Source organism: Crinia signifera, chromosome 7, assembly GCF_055691185.1.
Source record: "Crinia signifera chromosome 7, ASM5569118v1, whole genome shotgun sequence".
NCBI classification, from domain to species: Eukaryota; Metazoa; Chordata; class Amphibia; order Anura; family Myobatrachidae; genus Crinia; species Crinia signifera.
The window spans coordinates 41,832,224-41,850,175 of record NC_139223.1 but is presented as its reverse complement, the minus strand read 5'-3'; the positions used below and the strand labels follow the sequence as shown (position 1 = coordinate 41,850,175).

General features: G+C 51.4%; 2 protein-coding genes across 4 annotated transcripts in view; one reads left to right on the top strand and one right to left on the bottom strand.

Moving 5' to 3' along the window:
- Positions 1-16,433, bottom strand: part of RAB11FIP3 (RAB11 family interacting protein 3) — a 76,242-nt gene extending 59,809 nt beyond the window's left edge. The window contains exons 1-2 of one of the 3 annotated variants that reach the window (XM_083152901.1): positions 7,322-16,430; positions 4,933-7,285 (exon numbers count right to left, since the gene is read on the bottom strand). In XM_083152901.1, coding sequence (XP_083009027.1) covers positions 4,933-7,285; positions 7,322-15,897 — 10,929 coding nt within the window. In that variant the 5' untranslated portion in view covers positions 15,898-16,430. Of the gene's footprint in view, positions 1-4,932 lie in introns of all 3 variants that reach the window. The other 2 variants (XM_083152902.1, XM_083152900.1) reach the window with 2 other exon arrangements.
- LOC146020086 (phosphatidylethanolamine-binding protein 4-like) overlaps positions 15,908-17,952 on the top strand; it is a 20,701-nt gene continuing 18,656 nt past the window's right edge. The window contains exon 1 of the mRNA XM_083152903.1: positions 15,908-16,289. Coding sequence (XP_083009029.1) covers positions 16,090-16,289 — 200 coding nt within the window. The 5' untranslated portion in view covers positions 15,908-16,089. The remainder of the gene's footprint in view (positions 16,290-17,952) is intronic.

Below are 17,952 nucleotides of genomic sequence, written 5' to 3'. Positions count from 1 at the left end.
CGTCAGTCTGCGCATGCGCAGACGGTCTCCCAGGTCATAGACCCGGAAGTCCAGCAACGGCGCCGCATCGCAAGGGACAGCTCTTACCGCAAGAGCTGTCCCTTGCGTTAATGACCGCATATTTTAGAGAATATGTGGTCATTAGAAATGCGGTGGCCGGCGAAGAGGGCTGCGAATTTTAGAGAATCCCGCCCATGGTCTCTGATGGCCCTATGATAACTCTTATTTGCAACCCGGAGCCGGGCATGGGGATGCAGAGAGGCAGCAGACGGGGGACGCCGGGTGGCAGACGGACTGAAAAAAACCCCATACAAATGAATGGGCAGCCAGTGATTGGCTGAGAGCTGAAATGGGAGGCCGCTGATTGGCTGGGAGAGCTCTCAGCTCATCAGTGGATTCCCATTCATTTGTATGGGGTTTCTTTTTTTTTTGCAGCTTGCTGGATCCTCCAGCTCAGCTTTCTGCAAACCCCTCCCCCATGCACGCTCCCGGCTCCCTCCGCCGGCAGCTCCTCGAGAGTTGCGCATGATAAATCGCATGCAATTTATCACATGCAAAACTTGCCTAATCGTATTCTAGCCCTCCTGGGGAGCTGCCAGGGAATCAGGTCCGACTTGCTGCAATCTCGTGTGATCCACTGTTGCATCTGAAGACCGAGCATTAGATAGATTGTGTGAACAATGGGCACTGGAGGTATGCTAAGCACACACATGGATAAACATCAGGCTGATCACCTAAACTCGTCTAATTACTCTAAAGACTGTATAGGTGTGTTTGCAAGATCAATAGCTGGAAAACACACCTGCAACTGTTGGTTTGGTAGGTCACATTCTTTGCCTCACACCTGACCTCCCGATGCACAGCATATACACTAGTGTTCATCCTAGCTACCTGCGCCAGTCACAACCTGTGCAGTTCCTCTTTCCTGCATGTAGCAGCGCTATCTGCTCTGGTGCTTTTAGCACATTCAGGGCTGTACCTCAGTGCAGAGATACACAGCAGAGTGCGCTAGCAGCACCAATGCTGAGAGAGACACCCCAGGCAGGAAAGAGGTACTCAACAGGTTGTGAGAGGTGCTGGGAGCTAGAATGAACATTATATACAGTATTTAGAGTCTAGCTGAGTGTATATGGGATCTCGCTGGGTTCACACTACTCGGATAAATGTTACCAATAATGGGAGTACTCAGCATAACACTTAGGTCACTTCGGATAGTTGGGCTGTACTGGCTTCTGGGGACAGTAAATCTACATCAGAAGATCGTACTTCCAAACTGTCCCGGTTTGGACAGTCATGATTTTTTGTGACTATCCCACCCACAGCCGGCAGTCTTCTGCGGTGGGGGGGCAGTTGGGAGCCCTGTCACAGCGGGGAATAGAAGCTATGCGCATGCACACAGCATCTCACAGGAGACAGGGAGGGTGGCCAGCAGCTCACCCAGTGCTGGCCATACCTTCATAGTGGCGAAATGGGGTTGTGACTTTGTGGCCGTTGACATTTGTGGCACCCCCATATAAGGGGGTACTTCCGATGCTGATAAATTGTAATATTTTAAGACTCCTATACTGAACTGTGAGCTTTCAGCAGGGACTCTCCCATCTCCCAGTGCATCAGCAAAGCACGAATGCAGAAGAGTAAAACAGGTTCATTGATTGTATTGGGAATCAAAATTGCCTGTGGTAACTAACCCGAAAGTTCTTTCAGTGGTAACAGTACACAGAGGAGACCCAGATTAATAAATCCTACTATACAAGTACTGATGTGAGTATAATTGAGTACCTATCTATCGTATAATTCAAAACATTACCTGAAATTATATTTCTAGGTGTTACACACTCTGCAAAGCCACGCCCCTTTCCCAACATCACGCCCCATATGCAACAGAGTCACGGGGGAGTCCCAACTTGGAACTTAAAAATGTTAGGAGGTATGAGAAGATGCAGAGACTGGCCTCAGCCCTCCTAGACAAAGGGACGGCACACTCCCATATTCGGGATGGATGCCAGCCCCGCCCCAAACGGCCACAGCCTGTCAGTCATTCTACGTCTTAAGGGCACTGAGTACATGGATGCAGGACTCATTCTGCACATGCTCAGACCTTCCACCATCATAGTTGTACACACAACTATTAAGCAGGCCCTAAGTCCAAATTCTCACCTTAACTTGTAGGTGAAACATTTTGGAGCATTGGATGTGGCTTACACAGCCTGTGTGAGGAGGTAACACTGCAACACACTTTGGGGTGCATCTGCTAACCTTAGAGAGTAATGAATTGGAGAGAAACTAAGGGCCAACGAATCAAGCACAGCCTTAACGAGCTGATTGGCTGGTACTTTAGCACTCATCAATTCTTAGTACATCTCTCCCTCAGTGTGTCAGGATAAAGTTGAACATATTCGCCCTTAATACTCACTCAATATGTGAAGTTCAATTTTGGGATGCCAGAACTCATTTAATTTTAACTATATTTTGAATCACTTTTTTGCCTTCAACCCCATTAGCACCTTTTGCCTCCACAGTACTCTAAAAATTTCTCTATGCCTGATTCCTGGCAACTACAGTTGCCAGGAATAGAGGGGCACATCTGAAGAAAATGTTAAATTGAAATGACTCCTTACAATTTAAAACAGGGCATTGTAGAGGAAATAGACAAAAGGGGCCCAATTACACCAAAATATTTGTGCCTATTTTCGGGGGTTTAGCTGCAAAATTTTCACCTGATTGTAGCAGGAGGGACCACAGCAGGAATCTCCGATCCCTACCTCCTGCTCCGCTCCCGGACGCATCCCCAATACCCCCCTATGATGTATGCGATGCTGCCAGATGTATGACTATCAGGCAGCATCGCAGTGGGTCTTCTGAGATGGCGGTAGCACATTGTAGCCTGTGGGCTACTGAGCGCACTGATACTGATGGTGGGGCATTGCGGTCAGCGGGATCAACCAGGGCTTGGCGCTAACCGTGCAGACCCCCCGCGAAGCAGAGCACAGTGACGGACTCCTTTAGAAGCCCCTGTTCCTGCAGATATACACATACAGGAGAAAGAATCGCATATTGCAATGCGATCCTGGGCGGTAAATCCCAACCAGATCCCATCGCATATGCGATCCAGTAGTAAATGGGCCCCAAAGTGAGGTTTTTCTCCTTTTTTTAATTTTTAGAAACTTTATTAAATTTACCCCTAAGCATCAGAATATTAGGTCTGTCCTAACATATACCCCTTTCACATCGCATAAATAACACATGATTCGACCCCGGTGGATGTGTGATGTGAAAGCACCACAGTCAATAACCTGGGTCAAATAACCCGGTATTTCAACCAGAGTAAAAAGAAGGATTATACAAGGGTCAGACCTGGGTTATTTCCTTGCTCTGAGTAGAGTGCTGATTGGTTTCAGTGTCCAGTCAGTTATGGAATGGCTACAGAGCACACAATACTTTTCTGCACTGCACAGTGAGGACAAGCTAAAATTTGGCAGCAATTCTACCTACTACACTGCACTATACAGCCATGTCAAACTGGAGAGATGACGAAGTCATGGAGTTGCTGCAGAGCAGGGGTGAGGAGGAAATCTGTAGGGAAATCACGGGCACAGTCAGGGATGCGATAATTTATCACAAGATCAGTCAAATGTTAGCGGCATCTGGCTTTATTAGGACCCAACATCAAACATTCCCAAGCACCCTCCTATGTTCAGACCTCAGAGACCCATGAAGTACTTTAAAAATTATATCACACTGGTTTTAACATGGGTGACCCGGGTTGAGTAAAAATGCACCAACCCTGCAATAACCTGGTAATAACTCGGGTCTATTTATAAAGGTCTCTGACCCAGGTCGGACCCGGGTTTGATCCGCGTTCAAAACCCAGGTCTGCGATCTGAAAGGAGGAAATGTATGTAAATCATCCTGTCCATATAGAGCATAGGTCCTTAAACTGCGGCCCTCCAGATGTTGTGAAGCTACAAATCCCAGCATGCCTTGCCACAGTTTTAACACTCCCTTATAGCAAAACTGTGGCAAGGCATGCTGGGATTTGTAGTTTCACAACATCTGGAGGGCCGCGGTTTGAGGACCCATGATATAGAGTAATCTAAATATGAAGGTTTTGTGTTGCACTGTGGGCCAGACGTATCAAGCTTCAAAACATAATAGAGGAGAGTGATAAACAACCAGCCATTCAGCTCCTACCTGTCATTTTTTAAACCCAGCCTGTAACATGGCAGATAGGAGCTGATTGGCTGGTTGTTTATCACGGTCCACTTTATCATTTTTTGAATCTTCATACATCTGGCCCTTTATGAGGTACTTACCAGCACAATTTATATTTTGGCACCTACATCACAACATCTAAGACAACAGAGTACATAGAAAGCAGTTCAATAACCAAGTCACATTCCGGCAGGTTAAGTTTCACCTATGTTCTTACGGGTTGGGATCATTTGGTCTACAAGAAGTTGGACAACAAGCATTGAGTCAACACCATTAGGTCGACATGGATCAAGGTCGACAGGTCATCACAAGCATTAGGTCGATATGGTTTAGGTGGACAGTCAAAAGGTCGACATGGGTTTTTTCAGTTTTTTTACTCTAATGTTGACACAGTCGACAGACACAGGTTAAAGTGCACCGTGTCCCCTCGCATGGCTTGCCCCACTATTTTATTCTCCCACCAAGCCCTAGTGGACGGTAGGGCATGAAATACCGTCTGTCGGCACGTCGGCTGAAAAAAAAGTCAAAAACCCCATGTCGAGCTTTTGATTGTCGACCAAGACCATGTCGACATAATGCTTATGTCGACATAATGCTTGTGTCGACCTAATGGTGTTGACCCAATGCTTGTAGACCAACTTGTTGTAGACCAAATGACCGTATCCCGTTCTTATCTGGAAAACATTTGCATATGTACATAAACACTAGAGTTTTTCTTACCTGTTCTGCCCCGTAGACTGTTGCAAACTGCACAAAGTCCTCCATTTTCACAAAGCCATCTTTATCCCTGTCCAGAGCTTCAAACACAGCTCGGAGACGAACCAGCTCATCTCCAGAACAAGGAGAGTCATTGTCCAAAGAAAATCCCAAAAGTGGGTCGCCCTCCCTAAATATGGGAGCAGAGACCTGTGAGTCGGGGCAAAGGTCACAGGAGGTCACACCTGTATGGGCTAAATCCTCAGTAGCAGTACCTGCCCCAAAAGCAGAGTTAGGCTGAGATGATACAGCAGGGGTGTCACCATTTGAAGGCAATTCAGCAGATGAGTTGGAAAAGCAGTTTGAGTTGAGCAAAAGCCATTTGTCTTTTATGTCACATGAAGGCAACTCCAAAATCTGGTTGGAGGTATTCCGGTTACAAAATGGGCCATTGGCCGGGCTGGTAGACAAGCTTTCCGGTTCTTGGTGTATCCTATCAGGTTCAAACAATAGGTCCAAGCAATAAAAGCTTGACTGGTCAGTCTCAGTATTGAAAAAGCTGTGGTCAGCCAGGGAGTTGGAACCACGAAGGGTACAGGGTATATGGCATTGTAACCTATTTTCGGGAGGTGGGTTTGTTTTGAAGTCTGTTTTTGAAATGGAATGAGATAACGGTTTGCCTTCACTGTGAAAGTCTTTTTGATCGTTGGGAGTTATGAGTGAATCATCAGTGAAAAAGTCAGCCTTGTGAAGTTGAAAAAAGTTGGTTTCTGAGTGAATCAAAGGCAGTTGATCAGTATCAAACATATTGTCCATTATAGATTGGGATAATGTATCTACTGTGCAACAAAGCTGTTCACTGTTATTTTGCGGTTGTATTAACTCATTAGCTTGTAGTTGGGAGAAGACATCGGAAAGAGACAATAATTCATCCGAAAGTGTATGTTGGTCATTTTCAGTGGACATGCTTGTAGTATCTATGGGAGCATCCAAACAAAATATTGAAAAACTGTCTTCAGCTTCATTGACCTGCTTCCGAGAGTTGTCCAGAGGTAAATCCAAACATAGATCTGACTCACAACCTAGACTCATGCTAGGAAGGTCATTTTGGACCAAGTTTAGTGTCCAGTCCCAATTTAACTGGAATTCATCAAGAGTTATATTTGGAACTTTAGTGTTACACTGTGATATTTGACTTCCATTTGTAAGACAGCCAAACAACGGTATATATGATGTATCAGGCTGGTCAGCATCACAGGCCGCCTCCACAGTGGCTGATTTAGACAAGGTCAACCAGTCTGCGTTGGGCTCCACAGAGGATAATTCAGAATAGGGAAACTGTTCAGTATTGGGCACAACATGGAAAGATTCACAAAAGGGCAACTGGTCATTTTTGGGGGTCATCGAAATTTCAGTTAGGGGCAAATAGTCGGTATTGGTTGCTAAAGAGGACTCAGACAAGGCCAACTGTTCAGTGCTGGGTACCATATAGCTTGGTTTAGACAGGAGCAAACAATCAGTGTTGGGTGCCAATGAGGATTCATTCAGGGGCAACTGATTAGTGTTGGGAGTCACAGAGGATTTAGAGAACGGCAAATGGTCAGTGCACACTGATAAATAAGATTCAAACAAAGGTAATTGATCACTTCTGTGAAAAATAGAGGAATCAGGCAAATCGTCTTTTCTAAGATTCACAGATTTATCTGGTAAGGGTGACTGGACAAAGTCGTGAGATACAAAAGCTTCGGATAAGTTTAAGTGATTGCTGTCTACAGAGGATTTCCCCAGTTTAATGTGGTCAAAGTTATGGGCCAAATAAGATTCAGACAGGGGAAAATGGCCGGTATTGGGTTCCAAAGGACATTCAGACAGGGGCAAATGGTCAATGTCATGGGAAAAAACAGATTTCGTTTCATCACACTGGCCAGTGTGGAGTACAATTAAGCATTCAGGACTTGTATCATCTGTCAAAAATGACTCAGTCTTGGGCAACTGGTCACTGTCACGATCCGAACAGCCCCCAGCCCTGGGCAACTGGTCACTGTCACAATTCACACAATGCTCGGCCTTTGGCAACTGGTCACTGTCACAATTTAAACAATGCTCGGCCATGGGCAACTGGTCACTGTCACGGTCCAAACAGGGCTCGGCCTTGGGCAACTGGTCACTGTCCAAACAGGGCTCGGCCTTGGGTAACTGGTCACTGTCACGGTCCAAACAGGGCACAGTCTTGGGCAACTGGTGACTGTCATGGTCCAAAAAGGGCACACACATGGGCAACTGGTCACTGTCCAAACAGGGCACGGACATGGGCAACTGGTCACTGTCACGGTCCAAACAGGGCACGGAAATGGGCAACTGGTCACAGTCCAAACAGGTCTCGGCCTTGGGCAACTGGTCACTGTCCAAACAGGTCTCGGCCTTGGGCAACGGGTCACTGTCACGGTCCAAACAGGTCTCGACCTTGGGCAACGGGTCACTGTCATGGTCCAAACAGGTCTCGACCTTGGGCAACGGGTCACTGTCATGGTCCAAACAGGTCTCGACCTTGGGCAACGGGTCACTGTCGCGGTCCAAACAGGTCTCGACCTTGGGCAACGGGTCACTGTCACGGTTCAAACAGGTCTCGGCCTTGGGCAATGGGTCACTGTCACGGTCCAAACAGGTCTCGGACATGGGCAACGGGTCACTGTCACGGTCCAAACAAGGCACGGACATGGGCAACTGGTCACTGTCACGGTCCAAACAGGGCATGGACATGGGCAACTGGTCACTGTCACGGTCCAAACAGGGCACAGCCTTGGGCAACTGATCACTGTCCAAACAAGGCTCTGCCTTAGGCAACTGGTCACTGTCATTGCCCAAACAAGGCATGGACATGGGCAACTGGTCACGGTCCAAACAAGGCACGGACATGGGCAACTGGTCACTGTCATGGTCCAAACAGGGCATGGACATGGGCAACTGGTCACTGTCACGGTCCAAACAGGGCTCGGCCTTGAGCAACTGGTCACTGTCACGGTCCAAACAGGGCTCGGCCTTGAGCAACTGGTCACTGTCACGGTCCAAACAGGGCTCGGCCTTGAGCAACTGGTCACTGTCACGGTCCAAACAGGGCTCGGCCTTGAGCAACTGGTCACTGTCACAGTCCAAACAGGGCTCGGCCTTGAGCAACTGGTCACTGTCACGGTCCAAACAGGGCTCGGCCTTGAACAACTGGTCACTGTCACGGTCCAAACAGGGCTCGGCCTTGGGCAACTGGTCACTGTCACGATCCAAGCAGGGCTCAACCTTGGGCCACTGGTCACTGTCACGATCCAAGCAGGGCTCAACCTTGGGCCACTGGTCACTGTCACGATCCAAGCAGGGCTCAACCTTGGGTGAATGGTTACTGTCACGGTCCAAACATGGCACATCTATGGACAACTGGTCACTGTCCAAACAGGGCTCGGCCTTGGGCAACTGGTCACTGTCACGATTCAAACAGCACTCAGCCTTGGGCATCTGGTCACTATCACAATCCAAACACCGCTCAGCCTTGGGCAACTGGTCACTGTCACAATCCAAACACCACTCAGATTTGGGCAACTGGTCACTGTCACAATCCAAACACCACTCAGATTTGGGCAACTGGTCACTGTCACGATCCAAGCAGGGCTCAACCTTGGGCAACTGGTCACTGTCCAAACAGGGCACAGCCTTGGTCGAATGGCTACTGTCACGGTCCAAACATGGCACATCCTTGGACAACTGGTCACTGTCCAAACAAGGCATGAACATGGGCAACTGGTCACTGTCATGGTCCAAACAGGGCATGGACATGGATAACTGGTCACTGTCATGGTCCAAACAGGGCATGGACATGGATAACTGGTCACTGTCATGGTCCAAACAGGGCTCTGCCTTGAGCAACTGGTCACTTTCACGGTCTAAACAGGGCTCAGTCTTGGGCAACTGGTCAGAGTCCAAACAGGGCTCGGCCTTGGACAAATGGTCAAGGTCACAGTCCAAACAGCACTCAGCCTTGGGCAACTGGTCACTGTCACGATTCAAACAGCACTCAGCCTTGGGCATCTGGTCACTGTCACGATCCAAACACCGCTCAGCCTTGGGCAACTGGTCACTGTCACGATCCAAACACCGCTCAGCCTTGGGCAACTGGTCACTGTCACGATCCAAACACCACTCAGCCTTGGGCAACTGGTCACTGTCACGATTCAAACAGCACTCAGCCTTGGGCAACTGGTCACTATCACAATCCAAACACCGCTCAACCTTGGGCAACTGGTCACTGTCACAATCCAAACACCACTCAGATTTGGGCAACTGGTCACTGTCACGATCCAAACACCACTCAGATTTGGGCAACTGGTCACTGTCACGATCCAAGCAGGGCTCAACCTTGGGCAACTGGTCACTGTCCAAACAGGGCACAGCCTTGGTCGAATGGCTACTGTCACGGTCCAAACATGGCACATCCTTGGACAACTGGTCACTGTCCAAACAAGGCATGAACATGGGCAACTGGTCACTGTCATGGTCCAAACAGGGCATGGACATGGATAACTGGTCACTGTCATGGTCCAAACAGGGCATGGACATGGATAACTGGTCACTGTCATGGTCCAAACAGGGCATGGACATGGATAACTGGTCACTGTCATGGTCCAAACAGGGCTCTGCCTTGAGCAACTGGTCACTGTCACGGTCTAAACAGGGCTCGACCTTGAGCAACTGGTCACTGTCACGGTCCAAACAGGGCTCAGTCTTGGGCAACTGGTCAGAGTCCAAACAGGGCTCGGCCTTGGGCAAATGGTCACGGTCACAGTCACAGTCCAAACAGCACTCAGCCTTGGGCAACTGGTCACTGTCACGATTCAAACAGCACTCAGTCTTGGGCATCTGGTCACTGTCACGATCCAAACACCGCTCAGCCTTGGGCAACTGGTCACTGTCACAATCCAAGCAGGGCTCAACCTTGGGCAACTGGTCACTGTCCAAACAGGGCACAGCCTTGGTCGAATGGCTACTGTCACGGTCCAAACATGGCACATCCTTGGACAACTGGTCACTATTCAAACAAGGCATGAACATGGGCAACTGGTCACTGTCATGGTCCAAACAGGGCATGGACATGGATAACTGGTCACTGTCATGGTCCAAACAGGGCATGGACATGGATAACTGGTCACTGTCATGGTCCAAACAGGGCTCTGCCTTGAGCAACTGGTCACTGTCACGGTCTAAACAGGGCTCGACCTTGAGCAACTGGTCACTGTCACGGTCCAAACAGGGCTCAGTCTTGGGCAACTGGTCAGAGTCCAAACAGGGCTCGGCCTTGGGCAAATGGTCACGGTCACAGTCCAAACAGCACTCAGCCTTGGGCATCTGGTCACTGTCACGATCCAAACACCGCTCAGCCTTGGGCAACTGGTCACTGTCACGATCCAAACACCACTCAGCCTTGGGCAACTGGTCACTGTCACGATCCAAACACCACTCAGCCTTGGGCAACTGGTCACTGTCCAAACAGGGCACAGCCTTGGTCGAATGGCTAATGTCACGGTCCAAACATGGCACATCCTTGGACAACTGGTCAATGTCCAAACAAGGCACGAACATAGGCAACTGGTCACTGTCACGATCCAAACACCACTCAGCCTTGGGCAACTGGTCACTGTCCAAACAGGGCACAGCCTTGGTCGAATGGCTAATGTCACGGTCCAAACATGGCACATCCTTGGACAACTGGTCAATGTCCAAACAAGGCACGAACATAGGCAACTGGTCACTGCCACGATCCAAACAGCACTCAGCCTTGGACAACTGGTCACTGTCACAATCCAAACAGCACTCAGCTTTTGGCGACTGGTTACTGTCACTGTCCAAACAGGGCTCAGTCTTGGGCAACTGGTCACTGTTCAAACAGGGCTCAGTCTTGGGCAACTGGTCACTGTTCAAACAGGGCTCAGTCTTGGGCAACTGGTCACTGTTCAAACAGGGCTCAGTCTTGGGCAACTGGTCACTGTCCAAACAGGGCTCAGTCTTGGGCAACTGGTCACTGTCCAAACAGGGCTCAGTCTTGGGCAACTGGTCACTGTCCAAACAGGGCACAGACTTGGGCAACTGGTCACAGTCCAAACAGGGCTCGGCCTTGGGCAAATGGTCACTGTCACGGTCCAAACAGGGCACAGACTTGGGCAACTGGTCACAGTCCAAACAGGGCTCGGCCTTGGGCAAATGGTCACTGTCACGGTCCAAACAGGGCTCGGCCTTGGGCAAATGGTCACTGTCACGGTCCAAACAGGGCACAGACTTGGGCAACTGGTCACTGTCACGGTCCAAACAGGGCACGGACACGGGCAACTGGTCACTGTCACGGTCCAAACAGGGCACGGACACGGGCAACTGGTCACTGTCACGGTCCAAAAAGGGCTCGGACATGGATAACTGGTCACTGCCACTGTCCAAACAGGGCTCGGCCTTGAGCAACTGGTCACTGTTCAAACAGGGCACAAACTTGGGCAACTGGTCACTGTCACGGTCCAAACAAGGCTCTGCCTTGGGCAACCGGTCACTGCCACTGTTCAAACAGGGCATGGACTCAAGCAACTGGTCACTGTCCAAACACCAATCAGCCTTGGGCAACTGGTCACGGTCACGATCCAAACAGCACTCTGCCTTGGGCAACTGGTCACGATCCAAACAGCACTCTGCCTTGGGCAACTGGTCCCTGTCACGATCCAAGCAGGGCTCAACCTTGGGCAACTGGTCACTGTCCAAACAGAGCACAGCCTTGGGCACCTGGTCACTGTCACGATCCAAACACCACTCAGCTTTGGGCAAATGGTCACTGTCACGATCCAAGCAGGGCTCAACATTGGACCACTGGTCACTGTCACAGTCCAAACAGGGCTCGGCCTTGGGCAAATGGTCACTGTCACAGTCCAAACAGGGCACAGACTTGGGCAACTGGTCACTGTCAAGGTCCAAACCAGGCTCCGCCTCGGGCAACTGGTCACTGTCACAGTTCAAACAGCACTCGGCCTTGGGCAACTGGTCACTGTCACGATCCAAACAGCACTCGGCCTGGGGCAACTGGTCACTGTCAGGGTCCAAACAGGGCTGAGCCTCAGGCAACTGTTCAAAGTGACGGTCCAAACAGGGCTCAGCCATGGGCACCTGGTCACTATCAGAGCCCAAACAGGACTCAGCCATGGGCACAAGGTCACTATCAGAGCCCAAACAGGACTCAGCCATGGGCAACTGGTCATCGTCAGGGTTCAAATAGGATTCAGACTTGGGCAACTGTTCACAGTCAGGTGACAATCTAGAGTGTTCAAGATCAGGGTACAGACAGTATTCAACAATGGGCAAATGGTCACTATCATATTCCAAACAGGATTCAGACTTGGTCGACTGTTCACTTCCAGGGTCTACACATGTTTCAGTCTTAGGCAACTGGTTGTTATCGGGATACAAACATGATTTAGCATCGTTCAACTGGTAAGCGTTAGAGGACACAGGCAATTGGCGGTCAACATGGGATAAAAAGCATTTTGATTGATGCAAATGAACTGAATTAGGAGCCACTGGGTTCTCAGATGCACAAATCAGGTCAGTACCGTAGGCCAAACAATATTCAGTCAATGGCAACTGGTCATTCAGTTCAATACAAGATTTAGCTATAATGAACTCCTTGGGTGTCACAGAAGATTCATCCAGCCGCAACTTGTTCATGCTAGGGGCCAAAAGAGATCCACACAGGGGTAAATTGTCAGAGTCAGTCAAACCGATATTTTCAGAAGGTAAACTAGATTGAGACATATCCAAAAGGTCAGTTGTTGGTGCTAAAACAGAGTCAGGCAGAGGCAACAAATCAGACTGGTTTATCTGGTCTGTGTTGGGAGGCATCGGGGATTCAGGCCTAGGCATTTTGTCAGGGTCACAAGTCAAACAAGATTCAGACATAGGTAACTGGTCATTATCAGGATCCAAAGAAAAGTCAGACAAAACCATCGGATCAGTAATTTGGGCCACAGAAGATAAATTCAACTGGTTGCATTCATGGGGCAAAACAATATCAGTCGCTATATGGGAGTCAGATAAAGTTTCAGAGTTCAAATGGGATTCAAATCTAGAAAGGTTTTCTTTTTCTGGTTCTAAACCAGATTCAGAAAAAGGCAACTGGTCAGCATCGGTGTGGACAGAGGATTCAATCAATGTCAACTGGTCAGTGTCATAGGCCAAAACAAATTCAGACGGTTCATGGTCTCTGTGGGGTTTAGACTGGGGCAACTGTTCAGTGTCAGGAACCAAAAACAACTCAGAGTGGGAATTCTGTACAGAGTCCAGGTACAAGTAAGATTCACATGGGTCAGTATGATCAGTGCTAAAGTCCAAAATGGATTCAGTCTGTGGAAACAGTGTGTTATAGGCCAAAAAAGGTTCAGTAAAGTTCAGATTTTCAATCGTAGAGTCCAAACATAAATCTGACTGGTGCATCTCTGTATCCAAACGGGATTCAAATTGTGTTATCTGTTCAATTTCTGGTTCCAACCCAGTTTCAGAATGGGGCAACTGCTTAGTACTGGGGACTAAACTGGATTCAGACTGTTTAAGGTTAGGATCCAAATGAGTTTTAGACTGGAAATGGCTGTCAGAGTCCAAAAATAAACCACAAAGAGTCAAGTGTTCAGGTTCAGGGTTGAAAAAGGATTCAGTCTGGATAACATGATCCGATCCATGTGCCATAAAAGTTTCAGACAGAGTAAAGTGATCAATTTCAGGGTCCAAACAGGTTTCAGAGTGCAGCAAATTTTCAGTTTTAAAATGGGTTTCAAACGGATTTAATTGATCATCATCAGGTTCCAATTCATATTCTGAATGGGGAGAGTTTGGGTCTAAAATGGATTCATCGTGGACGACCTGCTTAGTGTTGTGTATCATATAGGATTCATACTTCTGTAAATGCTCATTGTCATGGGTGAAGCAGGACTCACCCTTAGACAAATCATCCAGATAAGGGTTGAAAAAAGTTTGAGACTGGGGCAACTGGCCAGCGTCCGCAACCAAGCAGGTATCAGTCGGCAGCAACGGGCCAGCGTCCGTGATCAAGCAGGACTCAGTCAGCGGCAACTGGCCAGCGTCCGCGACCAAGCAGGGCTCAGTCGGCGGCAACCGGCCAGCGTCCGCGACCAAGCAGGGCTCAGTCGGCGGCAACGGGCCAGCGTCCGCGACCAAGCAGGGCTCAGTCGGCGGCAACGGGCCAGCGTCCGCGACCAAGCAGGGCTCAGTCGGCGGCAACGGGCCAGCGTCCGCGACCAAGCAGGGCTCAGTCGGCGGCAACGGGCCAGCGTCCGCGACCAAGAAGGGCTCAGTCGGCGGCAACGGGCCAGCGTCCGCGACCAAGAAGGGCTCAGTCGGCGGCAACGGGCCAGCGTCCGCGACCAAGCAGGGCTCAGTCGGCGGCAACGGGCCAGCGTCCGCGACCAAGCAGGGCTCAATCGGTGGCAACGGGCCAGGGTCCGCGACCAAGCAGGGCTCAATCGGCAGCAACGGGCCAGCGTCCGCGACCAAGCAGGGCTCAGTCGGCGGCAACGGGCCAGCGTCCGCGACCAAGAAGGGCTCAGTCGGCGGCAACGGGCCAGCGTCCGCGACCAAGCAGGGCTCAGCCGGCGGCAACGGGCCAGCGTCCGCGACCAAGCAGGGCTCAATCGGCGGCAACGGGCCAGCGTCCGCGACCAAGCAGGGCTCAATCGGCAGCAACGGGCCAGCGTCCGCGACCAAGCAGGGCTCAGTCGGCAGCAACTGGCCAGCGTCCGCGACCAAGCAGGGCTCAGTCGGCGGCAACTGGCCAGCGTCCGCGACCAAGCAGGGCTCGATCGGCGGCAACTGGCCAGCATCCGCGACCAAGCAGGGCTCAATCGGCAGCAACTGGCCAGCGTCCGCGACCAAGCAGGGCTCAGTCGGCGGCAACGGGCCAGCGTCCGCGTCCAAGCAGGGCTCAGTCGGCCGCAACGGGCCAGCGCCCGCGTCCAAGCAGGGCTCAGTCTGTGGCAATGGGCCAGCGTCCGCGTCCAAGCAGGGCTCAGTCGGTGGCAACTGGGCAGCATCCGGGACCAAGCAGGAATCAGTCTGCGGCAACTGGCCAGTGTCTGGGACTAAAATGGGTTCGGAGAGAAAGGGCTGCTCAATTTTAATTGGTAGATCTATTTCAGGGTAAATTTGGTCACATGCAAGTGGCAGGTAGTCAAATGATAATGGCTTTAATCTGCTTTCTTGGTGCTCATTGCAAGTAAACGGTAGAGTCTGCTCTAAGTTGACTGGTAAACTATGAATAGGCCCTTGCATATGACGGCAATCCAAAGCAGATACCATGGAGAGATCTGCCAACGGGTCAGGTTTATGTGCTAGAGGGGGTTCAGGAAAGGGCAAGCAGTGGACATCTACCAGGTAATCTGGGGACAGGTGATCCCCATGGGGAAAATGAAGTCCATTTACAAGATAATGGTCTGCCTCTTGGCTGAAGGGTGCTGGGCACAGGGACATGTGGGCATTATCAGAGGGCACATTAATAAGAGGAGGCATTTGATCAAACATATGGGTTAGAAAGAGAGGCGTTAAAGGATTCTGTGCTGGCTCCTGGCACACATTCAGAGTGCACAGAGTGAGTTTGGCATTGTCTGCCCCTTCCCAGGGGTCTGCTCCAGCACACAGAGCCTGGTAGTGCCCATCTCCTGCCCCCAGAGGCCTCCCCAGGGGCTCCTCATCCCCACACATTGGCAGCAGAGGGTGGGGAGCCGGCATGAAGTCGCCCTGTTCGACTGGTATTTCTGGTCGGGGCTGCAGGGAGACACGTACCTTATCCTCCATCAGGAAATAGCCCCCCAGCACCTGCTGCGGGGAGACCAGGTCCCCTGCCCGCCCCAGCTGCTGCCCCCTGCTGGCACCCCAGGCAGTCACATGGGGGTCCCCTTCCATCCTCATCAGTCCCTGCGGGCTGCTGCAATCAGGCGGCTGCGGGGGTCTGTGCTCACAGTCTCACATCATGTCCTCCCCCGGCGCTCCCTGCCATGGTCCATCCGCCCCGAATGCCTATTCTCGGGATCACTGGCCCTCACCTGCCTCCTCCGTCCCGGGAGGCAGCATCTCCGGAGCAGGCGGCGGCAGCAGCGTCTAATGTTCCCTGCAAGGTGCAGAGCCTGTCCGGGGTTGGCTGGAGTATGTGATGCCGGCGGCCAGGAGGAGACCCGGCCGCTCTGCCGGGCAGGTGCCGAGACCACAGCGGGCCTCCGGTGCTGGTCAGGAGGATGTGCTGAACGGGCGACAATCCGGGAACCAGCGATTCTCCATCCGACACTAGACTGCAGGAGACCGGGGTATGGGAGGCTGGGAGCGGGGGGAGGAGCGAGATGGGGACGTCTGATGCTGGGAGGAGGGATGTGCGAGCGTCGCTGCTGCTGCTGGGTGTGATGTATGTGCAGAGGGTGCCGGAGACAGGGGAGGGGGTGGCAGAGGGTGCCGGAGAAAGGGGAGGGGGTGGCACAGGGTGCTGGAGACAGGGGAGAGGGTGGCAGGGGGTTTAGGAGACAGGGGAGGGGGTTGAAGAAGGTGCCCCATACAGGGGTGGGGGTGACAGTCAGAGGATGCCGATGACAGCTCAGGGGGTGAAAGAGACAAGGAAATGGGTGGCAGCGGGTGCCAGATACGGGGGAAAGGGTGGCAGAGGGTGCCGGAGACAGATCAGGATGTGTCTGAGACAGGGGAGGGGGTGTCAGGGGTTGCCACAGACAGGGGTGTGGGTAGCAGAGGGTGCTGGTAACAGGTCAGACGGTGCCAGAGACAGGGGACTGGGTGGCAGCGGGTGCCAGAGATAGGAGGGGGTGTCGGTGGGAGGACTAGAGAATGGGGTGACGGTGACAGATCAGGATGTGCCAGGGGCGGGGGTGCTACAGACTGGGGAGAGGGTGGCAGAGGGTGCCGGAGATGAGAGACAGTGCCAGAGCTTGGGGTGTATGAGTAGGACAAGATGGTGGGGGTGTCAGAATGGGGTGTATGAGTAAGGGAAGATGGCGGGGGTGTCACAGAATGGGGTGTATGAGTAAGGGAAGATGGCGTGGGTGTCACATAATGGGGTCTATGAGTAAGGGAAGACGGCGGGGGTGTCACAGAAAGGGGTGTGTGAGTAAGGGAAGATGGCGTGGGTGTCACATAATGGGGTGTATGAGTAAGGGAAGATGGCGTGGGTCTCACAGAATGGGGTGTATGAGTAAGGGAAGATGGCGGGGGGTGTCACAGAAAGGGGTGTATGAGTAAGGGAAGATGGCGTGGGTGTCACAGAATGGGGTGTATGAGTAAGGGAAGATGGCGTGGGTGTCACAGAATTGGGTGTATGAGTAAGGGAAGATGGCGGGGGGTGTCACAGAAAGGGGTGTATGAGTAAGGGAAGATGGCGTGGGGTTCACAGAATGGGGTGTATGAGTAAGGTAAGATGGTGGGGATGTCACAGAATGGGGTGTATGAGCAGGGAAGATGGCGAGGGTGTCACAGAATGGGGTGTATGAGTAAGGGAAGATGGTGGGGGTGTCACAGAAAGGTGTGTATGAGTAAGGGAAGATGGCGTGGGTGTCACAGAATGGGGTGTATGAGTAAGGGAAGATGGCGGGGGTGCCACAGAATGGGGTGTATGAGCAGTGAAGCTGGCGGGGATGTCACAGAATGAGGTGTATGAGTGGGGGGAAGATAGCGGGGGTGTATGAGCAGGGAAGATGGCGGGGGTGTATGAGTAGAAGAAAATGGTGTGGATGTCAGAGAATGTGGTGTATGAGTAGGGGAATTTGGCAGGGGTGTCAGAGAATGTGGTGTATGAGTAGGGGAAGATGGCAGGAGTATCAGAGAATGGGGTGTATGAGTAGATAATGTAAGAGATTGGGGTGTAAGAGAATGGGGTATATGAGTAGGGGAAGAGGATGAGAGTATCAGAGAATGGGGAGCGTGAATAGGGGGTGTAAGAGAATTGGTTATATGAGTAGGGGAAGAGGG